We start from the raw sequence: 16,619 nt of genomic DNA, 5'->3' as shown, positions 1-16,619 counted from the left end.
AGCCCCACGGTGTCCAGGGGATCTGAGGTGTGTCTGCAAGGATCAGAGGATGTTCAGCATACACTGAAGCTTCAGTGGGCTGCCTTTGGGGAATCTGCCTCTTCTGGGGTCTCCCCAAGTCTCCAGGGACTCCCGTGAACCTCTCAGCAACCCCCTACAAGGAACCTCACAGCTGCCAGAAGATGGTGGGTGGAAGGGCAGGAAGCTGGCCACTGGACTCTCTGGAACTGAGGCCAGGTTTGGGTGCCAGCACCCCCAGGACAAACCCCTGAACAGGGAGCAGGAATAAACCATGAGCACTACTGATATGAGCCAAAAGCCAAAACACAACCACAAAATAATAAGACTCAAAATAAAAATAGACAGGGATTTCCTTAATCAAACCCTGAGCACTAAAGCAGGATTTTCCCAGCACCTCATGCACTGCCCATGGCATGGGGCCCAAAGCACATGGGCATGCCCCACAGTGACCAGCAGTTCCTGAACTCCACCCTCAGCTGCACCAGCTCCCTGCAGAAAGGGGGCGACTCCCCTTCGCCGGCCCCTGCTAGGACACTGCGGGCCTACTGCTGACCCCTGCACAGTGAGGACCCTGCCAGACCCCCTCGGGCACCTGCTATTCTCCACGTGATATTGTTGACTTCCAAGACAGCCCATGAGTAGAGAGTGCTCCAGGCACAGGGACACTCACAGATGCTGACCTGCAGGACCTGGGAACCCCATCCCAGCAGGGCAGGTGCCTCCTGCAGAAACAAAGAGGCCCAGACTATCAGAACCTGGAGAGTGAGAGGTGACTAGCCCCAGAGGTGCTGGTGTTGGAACCAGGCATGGTCAGCCCCTGGCAGCCGTGTGCACCAGCCTCTCGCCGAGTGCTCTGGGCCACCGTGGGGCAGGCAGCAAGTGACCTGGCCGAGGCGGCTACAGGGCAGCTGCACAGTACCAATGATATGCTGAGGATGGCAGGGTACTAGTTGGAGCAGAGCACAGAGCTGACTTCATCCCAGAGGTTCAGAGTGCCCTGGTCCTGCCAAACCAGGACAAGAGGAAGGGGGGCAGGAGCACTGGGGAGGGGGTCCCCGAGACAGCCCTCAAAGGAGACCCAGAGACGAGCAGGCCTGGGAGCAGCTCAGTGTCCCTGAACATGAGGGGGTGATCTGCAGGCTGAGGCTGCTCCAACCTGACATTAGATGGTTCTAGAATATATCAACCCAGAGAGATGTACTGGGAGCCCCTGACTGATGGGCAGTGAGAGACTGGGAAGTCCAGAGCAGTCCCAGTCAGTCCCTCATTTAGAGCCAGAAAGAGACTGGTGCAGGGGACAAGAGGACACAGGGAGGGACGGTCCCCCTCCTCTGGCCTGTCTGCACCCAGGGACACACAGCTCCCAGCCCTGCAGAGCAGGCATGCAAACGTGCCCAAGAAGACCCCAAACCAGGGCCGAGCCACTCTGCCCCCTCACTGCGGGGACTGGGCCACCAACGTGACCTGAGTCCACATCTGCTGCAGCTGCGGGCAGGCAGGGAGGGGCCTGAGGGTTCCTGGGTTCCTCTTCCTGTCTGGGCAGGAGGAAGTGGGTCCAGGGCACTTGCCTTTCCCCGGGGAGCAAGGTCACCTCGCTTCTTGCACCTAGATTGTCAGAGCACCCTCCCAGCAGCCAGAAACAGTGCACATGGCCATGTGTGGGGTCCTCCTCATCCTGCTGTGTGTGGGTGAGTGGAGGCCCAGGCAACCCTCGGGGGGGGGGGGGGCAGGACCACAGTGAGGCTGTCCTTGTAAGCCGTCTCTGCTTCCAGAGCTGCTGCTCCAGGACTCACTCGAATCGCATGGTGAGCATCCACTGCTCATGGACAGAGGACAGAATGGTGAGTGTCCACTGCTCTAGGCAGGGAGATAGGTCAGTTAGTGTCCACTGCTTCTGGATATGGGATAGGATGGTGAATTCTACAGCTAAGAATGAGAGGGACAAGATGGTGACTGTTCACTGATCATCAGCAGGATGGTGGGAACACTATGGTGAGTGTCCACTGCTCATGGATGATGTCAGGATGGTAAGTGTCCACTGCTCTAGACAGGGAGATAAGTTAGTTAGTGTCCACTGCTCCTGGACGCGGGACAGGATGGTGAAGTCCACTTCTCATGATGAGGGGAACAATACGGTGAGTGTCCACTGATCATGGATGGTAGACAGGGCAGTGTCCACTGCTCATGGATGATGTCAGGATGGTGAGTGTCCACTGCTCTAGGCAGGGAGATAGGTTAGTTAGTGTCCACTGCTCATGGACACAAGACAGAATGGTGAAGTCCACTTCTCTTGATGAGGGGGACAATACAGTGAGTGTCCACTGATCATGGATGGGGGCACTGGACGGTGAGTGTTCCCTGGATGAGTGGGGCTGCAGCCACACGTCTGCTCCAGGGTCTGAGTGAGGGTCTCTGCTCTTACCAGCACCTGCAGACATGCTGGTGGGGTCAGGAACCCTGAGTTCATCCTATCCCTTTTGCTAGGGGCTCTGCCTCCTCCTCGGGTGACAGTGACAATGGGTTCCCTGATTCCTGAAGGGCAGCCTGTGACCATCACATGCTCGGGGCACCCCAATGCAGAATATTATAAGATCTCTAAAGTGGAAACACCTGGAGGTTCGGCCCAGAAGCATGTGCAGCTAGGGAACACTCTCCACCTCCCCGCCATGACCAAGGAGTCGGCGGGGCTGTACATCTGCTCCTACCAGGTCGGGCATGCCTGGTCCCCGCAGAGTGATCCCGTGCCGCTGGTGATGACCGGTGAGTGGACACTGGACAGGGGAATGCCCAGGATCGGCCGCGATGGATGTGAGGGGCAGCAGAAAGAGCCCAGCATGGGGACAAGGACACAAGCATGTGTGGCCTCCCCTGACCCCAAAACCTCCTTCCAGGAGCTTATGACAAACCCTCCCTGTACAGCGTGCCGGACACGGTGGTGAGCGCGGGACAGTGGGTGCAGATGCAATGCTTCTCCCAGGTCAGGTTTGATGAGCTTCTTCTCGTCCAAGAGAGAGGGCTTCAAACACACCAGAAACCGAGCTTCCCCCCAAGGGGCGGAAGCCAGGCCAGTTTCATCATGGACCCAGTCAAATCCACACAGGCAGGCTCCTACAGGTGCTTCGGACACTTCCACAAGACCCCTTATGTGTGGTCTCACCCCAGTGACCCAGTGCAGCTGCAAGTTAAAGGTGAAGAATCCCCTCCCTTCCCCAGGGCCGCCAGAACCAGTTGTCTGGTCTGAGGATTTGGTTTGGGGGAGATTGCGGGTGGGGGGTGATGTCAACCCATCGCATAGACCTGATGATGGTCTGACCCCACTAGGCGGTCCTTCCTCCTCTTCCCAGGGCTCAGGAATGGATTGAGGGGGCGGGAGTCTGGGTGGGTCCCCGGGAGAGACAGAACTAAGCCCACATCTGTCCCTTCTTCAGAGGCTCCTTTCACTGCCTTACCCGAGAGACCAGCAAAGCCAACGGGTGAGTAACTGCTGTCAGTGAAAATGGAAAAGCCAAGTTGCAGATAGTCCTGCAGTGACCCACCTGCCATTCCTCCCTCAGTGGCTCTGAACTCTCGAGATTCCAAATCACACACAAATCAAAGCCTGAATACTTTCACTGCATTGACGAGCGGGAGGGGGTCTCACTGTCAGGTCCCACCTACAGGCTCTGGAACATTGCTTGCAGCAGGGAGATACAGGGCCCAGAAGAGAGAATTCTGCATGGGGGGGAAACACTTCCTTGGGGGCTTCTGGAGTCCAATAATCAGAGTCACATAGGAAACACTCTTGAACAGAAATTGCATTGGTGGTTGCTGGCACCCCGCTGGTTTCTAGGTGGACTTGCCTCCTCTCAGCAGCTGTGCACGCTGTAGTCTATTATCCCTGGTTTGATTGGGGCCACACCGGCTGTGCTCAGGACTCACTACTGGCTCTGTGCTCAGAGGTCACTCCTGGAAACCCCCAGAGTGCCCTTTGGTGTACCTGAGATCCAGATCAGACGCGTGCGAAGGCCAGTGCCCTCGTACTTTCTCTGCGCCCTGTTTCCAATTCCCCCTTGACGTGAGGGATGCCATTCCTCTTGCTTCAGAAGATACTGATCTCTGCTGTTGATTGGGAATTGTCCCCTTCATGGACTTCAGCTTCTCACAGATCACCAGCGATGGCCTTTGCCCCTCCTTGCTTGGTTGACACCTTTCTTGGAATGAGAAAAGCATTTGGGCCCAGTGCCTCAGAGGCAGGCATAAGGGGGTCACACACTCGAGGTAGGGCCTGTCACTGTGGCTGATTTCTGGCAAACTTGTTTGTGGAGTTTTCTGTTTATCAAGAACTCCATGGGCAGCCGCTGAGTGCTCCCCACGAGACTCAGGCACTGAGTGCTCTCCAAAAGTGTCAGACACTGAGTGCTCCCCATGAGTGTGAGGCACTGAGTGCTCCCTATGAATGTGAAATACTGAGTGCTCCCCATGAGTGTCAGGTGCTGAGCACTCCCCAAGATCATCAGCGATGCAGCCACGTGCAGGCTTAAGCCTGTGTGAAGAGCAAACCTTGCAGAACTGAAGGCCCTTAGCAACCAGAGCAACAGATCAGAGTTTCTAGGTCTTTCCACGCTTATCCAGGTCAGTCTCCGACCTGTCCAAGAGACACAATGTCTGGGAAATACACACCCAAAGGTCACAGGTGGCTTGGCCATGATGCCGCTGAGGGGAGGCCGCAGCCGTCAGCCCTGGGAGTGCCAAGCAGTGAGCACGGTGCAAGGGTCACCATGGGCGGACACTGTTCCACAGCATGCAGATACAGCTGTCCACAGAGGACACGTGTGAACACACACACTGACCTGCGGGACATCATGGACAGTGCGGGCAGGACAGCTGGGAAATAAAGTGGTTCCTTTACCTGCGCAGTAAACAATCCCCAAATGTATGTGGGGGATCAGGGGCAAAGCCCCAGGTGGCATCCTGTGAACACACCAGACTCGGACCAGCTGTCCACGTGTCTGTGATAGAACAGGACAGATGGACAGAGAGGGGCGCGGCAGGAGCTGGGAGAGGACAGTGAAGGCCAAAGCAGGGACAGAGGGACCATGAGGGGTCACCCCAGGAGGTGCAGTGCCAGCTGGGCCCACTGCCCACTGCTGCTCTTCCTCCTCAGACACCCCCACAGCTTCTTCCCAGCCACCGACCATGGACGTGGAGGAAGGTAGATACTGATCCTGGGCCAGGGGCCTGAGGGGTGAGCCAGGCTCTGGGCAGGGCTGACCCACCCCCTGCTATCCCCTACTCCCCATCTCTGCTGCAGGAACCCCTGCAGGCAATGCTGTGCGGCTGGGCCTTGCCGGCCTAGTGTTCCTGCTGCTGCTGGCAGTGCTGGCGGAGGCCTGGCTCAGCTGGAAGACACCGATCCACGTGACCCATGAGGATCCCTGAGGGGCCCGGGCCAGCCACTTCCAGGGCAGCAGGATGCTACAGGCCCACGACCTGCCCTGTTTGACTGCCCACCTGGGACTCGCGACCCTGTGCCTGCAGAGCTGCCTCAACACTACAGGAGCAAACACTGATGCTTCCACCTCGCGGACCCTTCCTGCCCTCTCTGTCCCGTCTACACCACCTGACCCTGCACCGAGACCCTCACCCGTGCATGCTATCCTGTCTATACTGCAGTTCCCAGCTGAATCTCTTCACTCTCCATCAGAGCCGGCTTCACAAACTGGCCCTGGACTTTGACCCTCTTCCTGTCTATGTCCCATCTACACTCTGCTTCTGCCTGGGTCATGACACACCTCGCGTTCTATATTGCTGTGTCTACACTGCCTATGGCCATACTTTGACCCCCCTGCCCATGGCCTGGACCTTAGTCTCCTCCCTCCTGCCATCAGCCGCCTGCTGCATTATCCAGGAGAAAGCAGCTCGGGATCCCCCAGGCCCCAGGTAGAAGCCACTCAAGACTCACACCGACTTGTCACCTTCCCACAATACAGGGATGACTCACGCCAGCACCAGGCCCAGGTCCAGGGTGCTCCAAAGGGCACCTCTGCCCCTTCCTGTAGTTGCTGACCGTCTGGATGGCCCACACGACATCTGCATGGTGGGGTGGGGGATTGAAAGGGAGGGTGTGGGGTTCCGCAGGAGGGAGGCACGGATGGTGATGACAGCTGGTGTCGAGGCCATGTAGACGTCACAGCATCTGTGACAGTCCTTCAAACCACAAACCTTCAAATCAATAAAGTGTCACTTGATCACTTCACTTCCCGTTAATCATTGATTTGCTCGAGCGGGTGCCAGTAACATCTCCATTTGTCCCTGTCCCATGCTAGTGTAGCCCAATGGCGTCTGTTTGTTCTAGGAACACGAAGAGCCTCAAACCGATCATTCAGGGTCTTGACAAAGAACTCTGACCATCTCATAGGTGGGCAGCCACACGATCTTTTGACGTCCCGTGGAATCCATTCAGTAATGGCTCTAGTCCAGCGGTCATCTCCAAATCTCATTACATGTCCAGCCCATCTGATTTTTGATGCCTTGGCAAATGAGTCAGCGTCCTTGATTCTTCACCATCGATGGAGGTCAGAACTCCAGATTCTTTCTCTCACTTGAGTGAAGCATGATACCCCAAGCATATAGCGTTCTCATTCTGTTTTCGTTGGGCCCAGGTCTCTGAGGCGTATGTTAATGCAGGAAGAACAGTGGAATCAAAGAGATGTGCCCAGAGCTGGAGGTTCTTCATCCTCTTAGCTATTTCTTTGACACTCTTGAAGGTGTTCCAAGCTGTTCTCTTCCTCCTGCACATCTCAGGTGCCAGGTCTTTCATCATGTTGACTTCTCAACCTAGGTACACATAACTGTTGCATTCGGAGATGATCGTTTCATTGAGAGCGAATGGAATGTCAGGAACGAGACTGTTTCTCATAAACCTTGCCTTCATGAGATTCAGCTAGAGTCTGACCTTTCGACCTTTCGACCACACTCACGGTCGAAGTCGGCCAGCATTTATGCTGGTTGGCTAAAGTTTGGTGTTATTAGAACAATGTTATCAGCAAAGTGGAGGTGGTGTAGTTGCTGACCGTCTATCTTCACTCCCATCCCTTCCCATTCCAGTCGTCACATGACATTCTCAAGGGTGGCACTGAAGAGTTTCGGTGAAATGGTGTCACCCTGCCGAACCCTTCTCTTGATATCAATGATCACTTCTTTGTAGAATGGTGAGATCCTGGTAGTGAATCCATTACACAGCTCACGGAGGATCCTGATGTATTGAGTTTGAATGCCCTGATTGGCTAGGGCTTCAATGACCGCTTCCATCTCAACAAAATCAAAGGCCTTTAAATCAATGAACGTTAAATCATCTCAACAAAATCAAAGGCCTTTAAATCAATGAACGTTAGACAGAGCGGCATCTTGAACTCCTGAGAAACCTCAATGAGCTTGGTTATCGTGTGGGTATAGTCAATTGTGCTGAATCCTTTTCGGAAACCGGCTTGCTTGTATGGTTGTCCTTCATCTAGTGTTCTGCCAATCCTGTTCAGGATGACTTGAGTGAACAGCTTGTAGATGACAGACAATAGGCAGATCAGGCGATAGTTGCCAATGTCGTGGATGTCTCCCTTCTTGTACAGTAATACAGTCCTGCTGGTTTTCCATTGGGATGGAAACTTGCATTCAGACAGGTAGCGTGTGAAGAGCAGAGCCAGCGTATTGATGAGGACTGATGGCAGGTTCTTCAGGTGTTCAGGTCTGACCTTGTCTGGGCCAGGTGCTGTTCATTTCTTTACTGATGAAATGGCATGTCGGATTTCAGAAGGGAGAATGTTGGGAATGACATACCCATCCTGCAGAATTTGGTATGTGGGCAGGTGGACGTGGCTATCAAAGAGATTTGAGTAGAAGTCATGGATAATCTTCTCCATTGCCCTTCTGGAAGATGTGATAGATCCATCAGGACATCAGAGGGCAGTCATCTTGGTCTTGTAGTTGGCAAAGGACAGGCAGGCATTGCGAATGCTTTTCCGGGCTTCTGCCGCATCTACCAGCACTGCTGCTCTTCTCTCTTTGAGGCCTTCCTTTATCGCATCTCTGCACTGCTTTGCAAGCTCGGATGTTCGCTTGTGGTTGCCGGAGGCATGCGCCAAACCACATTGGTGAATAAGCTCAAGAGTTTTCGAAGACAGGTGTTTTTTCTGGGGTTTGTGTGTGTGTGTGTGTGTGTGTGTGTGTGTGTGTGTGGCTATCTCTCTCTGGGCATTCCTCACACAATCATGGAGGTGCTGAACCAGTCGATCGTATTCCTCGTCAATGTTGTCAATGTCGGCATCTTCCCATGTTGCAGCAATAGTGTCAAAGAGCTCCCAGTTGGTGATCGTTCTGGGAGTTCTCTTCTTAAACTTTGCAGCCCTTTCTCCCCGCTCTGTGAAGTAGAATTTTGCATGAAGGAGACGGTGGTCTGATCCCGTTTGGAATTTTGGGACAACAGCAACATCAGTCAGGCAAAACCGTCGATTGAATATGATGTGGTCAATTTCATTGTGGAACCGTCCATTGGGAGACTCCCATGTTCAGTGTTTAGATTTGACCTTCTGGAACTGTGAGTTAGATTCGGCCTTTTGGAACTGTGAGTTAACATGGATGGTCTTGGTCGACATGATGAACTCGGACAGTCTCTCACCCTGTTCATTCCATTCTAGGCCATGGGTCCCGATGAATAAATGTGGCTCACTGCCAGCAGTTTCTATTTTCATTGTCTACGCACCAACATCCAATTATGATGAAGGAGAAATTGAGAAGTTCTACATGGAGCTGGAGAAGTTATATAAAGAAGACCACACCTTCTACAAGATCATTGTTGATTTTTTTTATGTAGGAGTACTGCTATTTATTCAGCCACTGATTAGCTGATTGAATTGTGCATGAACTCCACCTTACTCTTTTTTTCATTTTTTATAATTTTATTTATTGAATCACCATGAGAGCAGTTACAAAGCTTTCGGGTCTAAGTCTTGGTCATACAATGAAACACCTGTACCTTCACCAGTGCCCATTCTCCACCACCAAAAATCCCAGTATACCCCCACCCCACACCCTCCCCCTGCCTGTGGGGCAGATGATTTCCACATTATTCCCTCTCTACTTTGATCACATTCAATATTTCGACACCAGACCCACCATTATTATTTGAGATTTTACCCCAACACTCAGATCTGCTGAAAAGGCAACAGTAGATAATTTGTGTTCTATTGCTGATTATGAATAACATATGATGTCACGTGGCTGCAGTAGGGCCATGTGATTTTGAAATTCCAAAATTTTAAAACTTAAATCTGGAGGGATTTCTGCCAAAAGCCACTGGGTTTCGAGATTTGCTCCTGAGTCTCTGGGATCATGGCCGTTGAGCAGCTTGATTGGGAGCCAGAGAGGCCGTTCATGGGCGATGACTTGGGGTCTCGTTGGGACAGGGAGACCAGGACCAGCTCCACCCCCATCCTGTGAGGCCCAACAAGTTTCGTCACTGCAGGCCCAGACCTGACTGTCCAATGGCCTCTGGAGGATGATGGCCACCGAGCTGTCAAGGGAGAGCAGGTGGAGGGACAACACCCTTTCCCCCCTGGGGTGGCCCGGCGAAAGTAACCTACTGCTGGGTCCAGACGCATTTCTGCCAAAAGCTGCTGGGTTTCGAGATTTGTTTCTGAGTCTCTGGGATCATGGCCGTTAAGCAGCTTGATCAGGAGCCAGAGAGGCCGTTCGTGGGCAATGACTTGGGGTCTCGTTGGGGTGGGGAGGACCGGACCAGCTCCACCCCCATCCCATGAGGCCCTGCGTGTCTCATCACTGGGGGCCCAAACCCGACTGTCCAGTGGTCTCTGAAGGATGGCGGCCACTGGGCCACCAGGGGAAACAGGCTAAAGCAGGAAACCTATTCCCACCTGGGTTGGCCCAACACCGGTAACCTATTGCAGAGACCGGGCACATTTCTGCCAAAAGCTACTGGGTTTCGAGGGTTGTTTCTGAGTCTCTGGGATCATGTCCATTAAGCAGTTCAATCAGGAACCAGAGAGATCATGCCTCCAATTATATAGCTGAGCCGGAGGTGGTTTGTGGGTGTGTTTCCCACATACCTAACTTTTAGCCATTTATTTTCTTGGTAAACTTTGCCCCAAGTTTTTGGGGTCTGGCCAAAGGCACAGCAGCAATTTTGGGGTATCTGGAAGTCTGACGACACCATCAGGTTGCTGATGCACTCGCCTCACAGGTACAGATTGACCTGCTGGCGGCACCATACCCCCCATTGTTGATTTTAATGCCAAGATAGGACCAAGAAGATCAGCCAAAGTACTCCAATAAAGTGTAAATGAAAATAAAAAATAAAGAAGAGCAAAAGTGAAGAAAAGGGGCGGGGGGCAGAACCATAACACAGCAGAGAAGGCGTTTGCCTTGCATGCGGCCAACCCAGTTTGATATCCAGCACCCCATATGGTCCCCTGAACACTGCAGTGTGATTCCTGAGTGCAAAGCAGAAGTAACCTCGCTAGGTGTGACCCAAAATGGAAAAGAAAGAAAAGAAAGAAAGAAAGAAAGAAAGAAAGAAAGAAAGAAAGGGAAGGAAGGAGAGAGAAGGAAGGAAGGAAGGAAGGAAGGAAGGAAGGAAGGAAGGAAGGAAGGAAAAAAGGAAGGAAGGAAGGAAGGAAGGAAGGAAGGAAAAAAGGAAGGAAGGAAGGAAGGAAGGAAGGAAGGAAGGAAGGAAGGAAGGAAGGAAGGAAAGTAGGAAGGATAGAGGGAGGGAGGGAGAGAAGGAGGGAGGGAGGGAGGGAGGGAGAGACGGAGGGAGGGAGGAAGGAAGGACAGGGGCAGGACAGCTAGTGGGGGACCAGCTCCCCGATGGAACATGGGGACAGAGGAAAGGCTCAGCCCTTCATGGCTCTGGTGCCCACAGAAGATTCTAGACATTCAGCTGCAAAGGATGAGATCTGGTGGGCCCTGTGACTCAGCAGCCTTAGCTGTGTTTGTGACCTCGGGTCCCCAGACTTCAGCCTCCTGGGAAGGAAGATAACTAGAGGCATCAGAAAAGGCAGACATGTGGTCCCATTTCCAGTCCCCGGTGCAGGCAAGTGGGGCATCACCCACAAGGTTCAACTTCTCCAGACAGGCGGAAGTGCCATTGGCCCCACCCAGGTGGCCCAGGGTTAGGCGCTGACTCTGAATCAGTCCTTCTCTTACATCCCTAGAGGGCAGAGCCCAGCACTCACAGAATCAGGAAGGCTGGGGCCAGCAAGGCAGGGACACCCAGAGGGCGCCCACATGGAGGACACACACCCAGGCCAGAGGGGAGAGAGCGGGGGCAGCTCCTGGAGGTAGGAAATACAGGGGACAGTGGGAGAAGGCCAGGGCATTCCAGGTCAGCCCCTCGTTTAGAGCCAGGAGATTCATGCAGGGGACAAGAGAACACAGGGAGGGGCGGTCCCCCTCCTCTGGCCTGTCTGCACCCAGGGACACACAGCTCCCAGCCCTGCAGGGCAGGCATGCAAACATGCCCAAGAAGGCTCCAAAACAGGGCCGGGCCACTCTGCTCCCTCACTGTGGGGACTGGGCCACCAACGTGACCTGAGTCCACATCTGCTGCAGCTGCGGGCAGGCAGGGAGGGGCCTGAGGGTACTTGGGTTCCTCTTCCTGTCTGGGCAGGAGGAAGTGGGTCCAGGGCACTCGCCTTTCCCCGGGGAGAAGGGACGCCACGCTTCTTGCACCTAGATTGTTAGAGCACCCTCCCAGCAGCCAGGAACAGTGCACATGGCCATGTGTGGGGTCCTCGTCATCCTGCTGTGTGTGGGTGAGTGGAGGCCCAGGCAACCCTCGGGGGGGGCAGGACCACAATGAGGCTGTCCTTGTAAGCCGTCTCTGCTTCCAGAGCTGCTGCTCCAGGACTCACTCGAATCGCATGGTGAGCATCCACTGCTCATGGACAGAGGACAGAATGGTGAGTGTCCACTGCTCTAGGCAGGGAGATAGGTCAGTTAGTGTCCACTGCTTCTGGATACAGGACAGGATGGTGAATTCCACAGCTAAGAATGAGAGGGACAGGATGGTGATTGTTCACTGATCGTCAGCAGGATGGTGGGGACAATATGGTGAGTGTCCACTGTTCATGGATGATGTCAGGATGGTGAGTGTCTGCTGCTCTAGGCATGGAGATAAGCTAGTTAGTGTCCACTGCTCATGGACACGGGACAGGATGGTGAAGTCCACTTCTCATGATGAGGGGGACAATACGGTGAGTGTCCACTGATCATGGATGGGGGCACTGGACGGTGAGTGTTCCCTGGACGGGAGGGGGCTTCAGCCACACGTCTGCTCCAGGGTCTGAGTGAGGGTCTCTGCTCCTACCAGCACCTGCAGACATGCAGGTGGGGTAAGGAACCCTGAGTCCTTATGTGTGGTCTCACCCCAGTGACCCCGTGCAGCTGCAGGTTAAAGGTGAAGAATCCCTTCCCTTCCCCAAGGGCCTCCAGAACCAGTTCTCTGGTCTGAGGATTTGGTTTGGGGCAGACTGCATGTGGGGGGTGCTGTCAACCCATCGCATAGACCTGATGATGGTCTGACCCCACTAGGCGGTCCTTCCTCCACTTCCCAGGGCTCAGGAATGGACTGAGGGTGTGGGAATCTGGGTGAGTCCCCGGAGAGACAGAACTAAGCCCACCTCTGTCCCCTCTTCAGAGGCTCCTTTCACTTCCTCACCCAAGAGACCAGCAAAGCGGACAGGTGAGTAATTGCTGTCAGTGGAAATGGAAGACCCAAGTTGCAGATGATCCCATAATGACCCCCTCCCCATCCCCTGATTGATGGCATTGGCCCTGAAGTTTAAAAACTCACATGGAATTTCTATCCCTTTTGCTAGGGGCTCTGCCTCCTCCTCGGGTGACAGTGACAACGGGTTCCCTGATTCCTGAAGGGCAGCCTGTGACCATCACATGCTCGGGGCACCCCAATGCAGAATATTATCAGATCTCTAAAGTGGAAACACCTGGAGGTTCGGCCCAGAAGCATGTGCAGCTGGGGAACACTTTCCACCACCCCTTCATGACCAAGGAGTGGGCAGGGCTGTACATCTGTTCCTATAAGGTTCGGCATGCCTGGTCCCCGCAGAGTGATCCCCAGCCGCTGGTGATGACCGGTGAGTGGACACTGGACAGGGGAATGCCCAGGATCGGCCGCGATGGATGTGAGGGGCAGCAGAAAGAGCCCAGCGTGGGGACAAGGACACAAGCATGTGTGGCCTCCCCTGACCCCAAAACCTCCTTCCAGGAGCTTATGACAAACCCTCCCTGGACAGCGTGCCGGACACGGTGGTGAGCGCGGGGCAGCGGGTGCAGATGCAATGCTTCTCCCGGGTCAGGTTTGATGAGCTTCTTCTCGTCCAAGGGAGTGGGCTTCAAACCCCTCAGAAATCAAGCTTCCCCCCACGGGGCGGCAGCCAGGCCAGTTTCATCATGGACCCAGTCAAATCCACACAGGCAGGCTCCTACAGGTGCTTCGGACACTTCCACAAGACCCCTTATGTGTGGTCTCACCCCAGTGACCCAGTGCAGCTGCAAGTTAAAGGTGAAGAATCCCCTCCCTTCCCCAGGGGCCCCCAGAACCAGTTGTCTGGTCTGAGGATTTGGTTTGGGGGAGATTGAGGGTGGGGGGTGATGTCAACCCATCGCATAGACCTGATGCTGGGCTGATCCCACTAGGCAGTCCTTTCTCCTCTTCCCAGGGCTCAGGAATGTATTGAGGGGGCGGGAGTCTGGGTGGGTCCCCGGGAAAGACAGAACTAAGCCCACCTCTGTCCCTTCTTCAGAGGCTCCTTTCACTGCCTTACCCGAGAGACCAGCAAAGCCAACAGGTGAGTAACTGCTGTCAGCAGAAATGGAAAAGCCAAGTTGCAGATAGTCCCGCAGTGACCCACTGCCATTCCTCCCTCAGTGGCTCTGAACTCTCGAGATTCCAAATCACACACAAATCAAAGCCCGAATCCTTTTGCTGCATTGACGAGAGGGAGGGGGTCTCACTGTCAGGTCCCACCTGCAGGCTCTGGAACCTTGCTTGCAGCAGGGAGATACAGGGCCCAGAAGAGAGAATTCTGCATGAGGGGGAAACAGTTCCTTGGGGGCTTCTGGAGTCCAACAATCAGAGTCACATAGGAAACACTCTTGAACAGAAATTGCATTGGTGGTTGCTGGCACCCTGCTGGTTTCTAGGCGGACTTGCCTCCTCTCAGCAGCTGTGCACGCTTTAGTCTATTATCCCTGGTTTGGTTGGGGCCACACCAGCTGTACTAAGGACTCACTACTGGCTCTGTGCTCAAAGGTCACTCCTGGCAACCCTCAGAGTGCCCTTTGGGGTAGCTGAGACCCAGATCAGACGCGTGCGAAGGCCAGTGCCCTCGTGCTTTCTCTGCGCCCTGTTTCCAGTTTCCCCTTGACGTGAGGGGTGCCATTCCTCTTGCTTCAGAAGATACTGATCTCTGTTGTTGATCGGGAAATGTCCCCTTCATGGACTTCAGCTTCTCAGAGATCACCAGCGATGGCCTTTGCCCCTCCTTGCTTGGTTGACACCTTTCTTGGAATGAGAAAAGCATTTGGGCCCAGTGCCTCAGAGGCAGGCATAAGGGGGTCACACACTCAAGGCAGGGCCTGTCACTGTGGCTGATTTCCCCCTAAGCACGGCAAACTTGTTTGTGGAGTTTTCTGTTTATCACGAACTACATGGGCAGGCGCTGAGTGCTCCCCATGAGACTCAGACACTGAGTGCTCTCCAAAAGTGTCAGACACTGAGTGCTCCCCATGAATGTGAAATACTGAGTGCTCCCCATGAGTGTCAGATGCTGAGCACTCCCCAAGATCATCAGCGATGCAGCCACGTGCAGGCTTAAGCCTGTGTGAAGAGCGAACCTTGCAGAACTGAAGGCCCTTAGCAACCAGAGCAACAGATCAGAGTTTCTAGGTCTTTCCACGCTTCTCCAGGTCAGTCTCCGACCTGTCCAAGAGACACAATGTCTGGGAAATAAACACCCAAAGGTCACAGGTGGCTTGTCTGTGATGCCGCTGAGGGGAGGCCGCAGCCGTCAGCTCTGGGAGTGCCAAGCAGTGAGCATGGCGCAAGAGTCACCATGGGCGGACACCGTTCCACAGCATGCAGATACAGCTGTCCACAGAGGACACGTGTGAACGCACACACTGACCTGCGGGACATCATGGACAGTGCGGGCAGGACAGCTGGGAAATAAAGTGGTCCCTTTACCTGCGCAGTAAACAATCCCCAAATGTATGTGGGGGATCAGGGGCAAAGCCCCGGGTGGCATCCTGTGAACACACCAGACTCGGACCAGCTGTCCACGTGTCTGTGATAGAACAGGACAGAGGGACAGAGAGGGGCGCGGCAGGAGCTGGGAGAGGACAGTGAAGCCCAAAGCAGGGACAGAGGGACCATGCGGGGACACCCCAGGAGGAGCAGTGCCAGCTGGGCCCACTGCCCACTGCTGCTCTTCCTCCTCAGACACCCCCACAGCTTCTTCCCAGCCACCGACCACGGACGTGGAGGAAGGTAGATACTGATCCTGGGCCAGGGGCCTGAGGGGTGAGCCAGGCTCTGGGCAGGGCTGACCCACCCCCTGCTATCCCCTGCTCCCCAGACTCTGCTGCAGGGACCCCTGCAGGCAATGCTGTGCGGCTGGGCCTGGCCGGCCTAGTGCTCCTGCTGCTGCTGGCAGTGCTGGCGGAGGCCTGGCTCAGCTGGAAGACACCGATCCACGTGACCCATGAGGATCCCTGATGAGCCCGGGCCAGCCACTTCCCGGGCAGCAGGATGCTACAGGCCCGCGACCTGCCCTGTTTGACTGCCCTCCTGGGACTCGCGACCCTGTGCCTACAGAGCTGCCTCAGCACTGCAGGCACAAACACTGATGCTTCCACCTCGCAGACCCTTCCTGGCCTCTCTGTCCCGTCTGCACCACCTGCCCCTGCACCGAGACCCTCACCCGTGCATGCTATCCTGTCTACACACCAGTTCCCAACTGAATCTCTTCACTCTCCATCACGCCCGGCTTCACAAACTGGCCCTGGACTTTGACCCTCTTCCTGTCTATGTCCCATCTACACTCTGCTTCTGCCTGGGTCATGACACACCTCGCGTTCTATATTGCTGTGTCTACACTGCCTATGGCCACACTTTGACCCCCCTGCCCATGGCCTGGATCTTAGTCTCCTCCCTCCTCCGCCTGATGCATTATCCAGGAGAAAGCAGCTCGGGATCCCCCAGGCCCCAGGTAGAAGCCACCCGAGACTCACACTGACTTGTCACCTTCCCACAATACAGGGATGACTCACGCCAGTGCCAGGCCCAGGTCCAGGGTGCTCCAAAGGGCACCTCTGCCCCTTCCTGGAGGGGGCTGGACTTTGTGGATGGCCCCCACCTCATCTGCATGGTGGGGCGGGGGATTGAAAGGGAGGTTTGGGGTTCCGCAGGAGGGAGGCACGGATGGTGATGACAGCTGGTGTCGGGGCCATGTAGATGTCACAGCATCTGTGACAGTCCTTCAAACCACAGACCTCAATCAATAAAGTGTCACTTGATCACTTGATCA

The 16,619-nt window shown here is 54.8% G+C and overlaps 2 protein-coding genes across 2 annotated transcripts in view; one reads left to right on the top strand and one right to left on the bottom strand.

Annotated features, from left to right (window-relative positions):
• PPP1R12C (protein phosphatase 1 regulatory subunit 12C) overlaps positions 1-16,619 on the bottom strand; it is a 225,441-nt gene that overhangs the window by 123,551 nt on the left and 85,271 nt on the right. The window lies entirely within an intron of this gene.
• Positions 2,688-15,808, top strand: LOC130044495 (leukocyte immunoglobulin-like receptor subfamily A member 2). The gene is made up of 7 exons (XM_056137234.1): positions 2,688-2,781; positions 2,913-2,970; positions 3,073-3,209; positions 12,945-13,166; positions 13,298-13,594; positions 15,533-15,580; positions 15,669-15,808. Exons 1-7 carry the CDS (start codon positions 2,688-2,690, stop codon positions 15,806-15,808), a joined length of 996 nt encoding a protein of 331 aa, XP_055993209.1.

Source organism: Sorex fumeus, unplaced genomic scaffold, assembly GCF_029834395.1.
Source record: "Sorex fumeus unplaced genomic scaffold, SorFum_2.1 ptg000122l, whole genome shotgun sequence".
Lineage (NCBI taxonomy): Eukaryota > Metazoa > Chordata > Mammalia > Eulipotyphla > Soricidae > Sorex > Sorex fumeus.
This window is presented reverse-complemented; position numbering and strand designations above follow the sequence as displayed.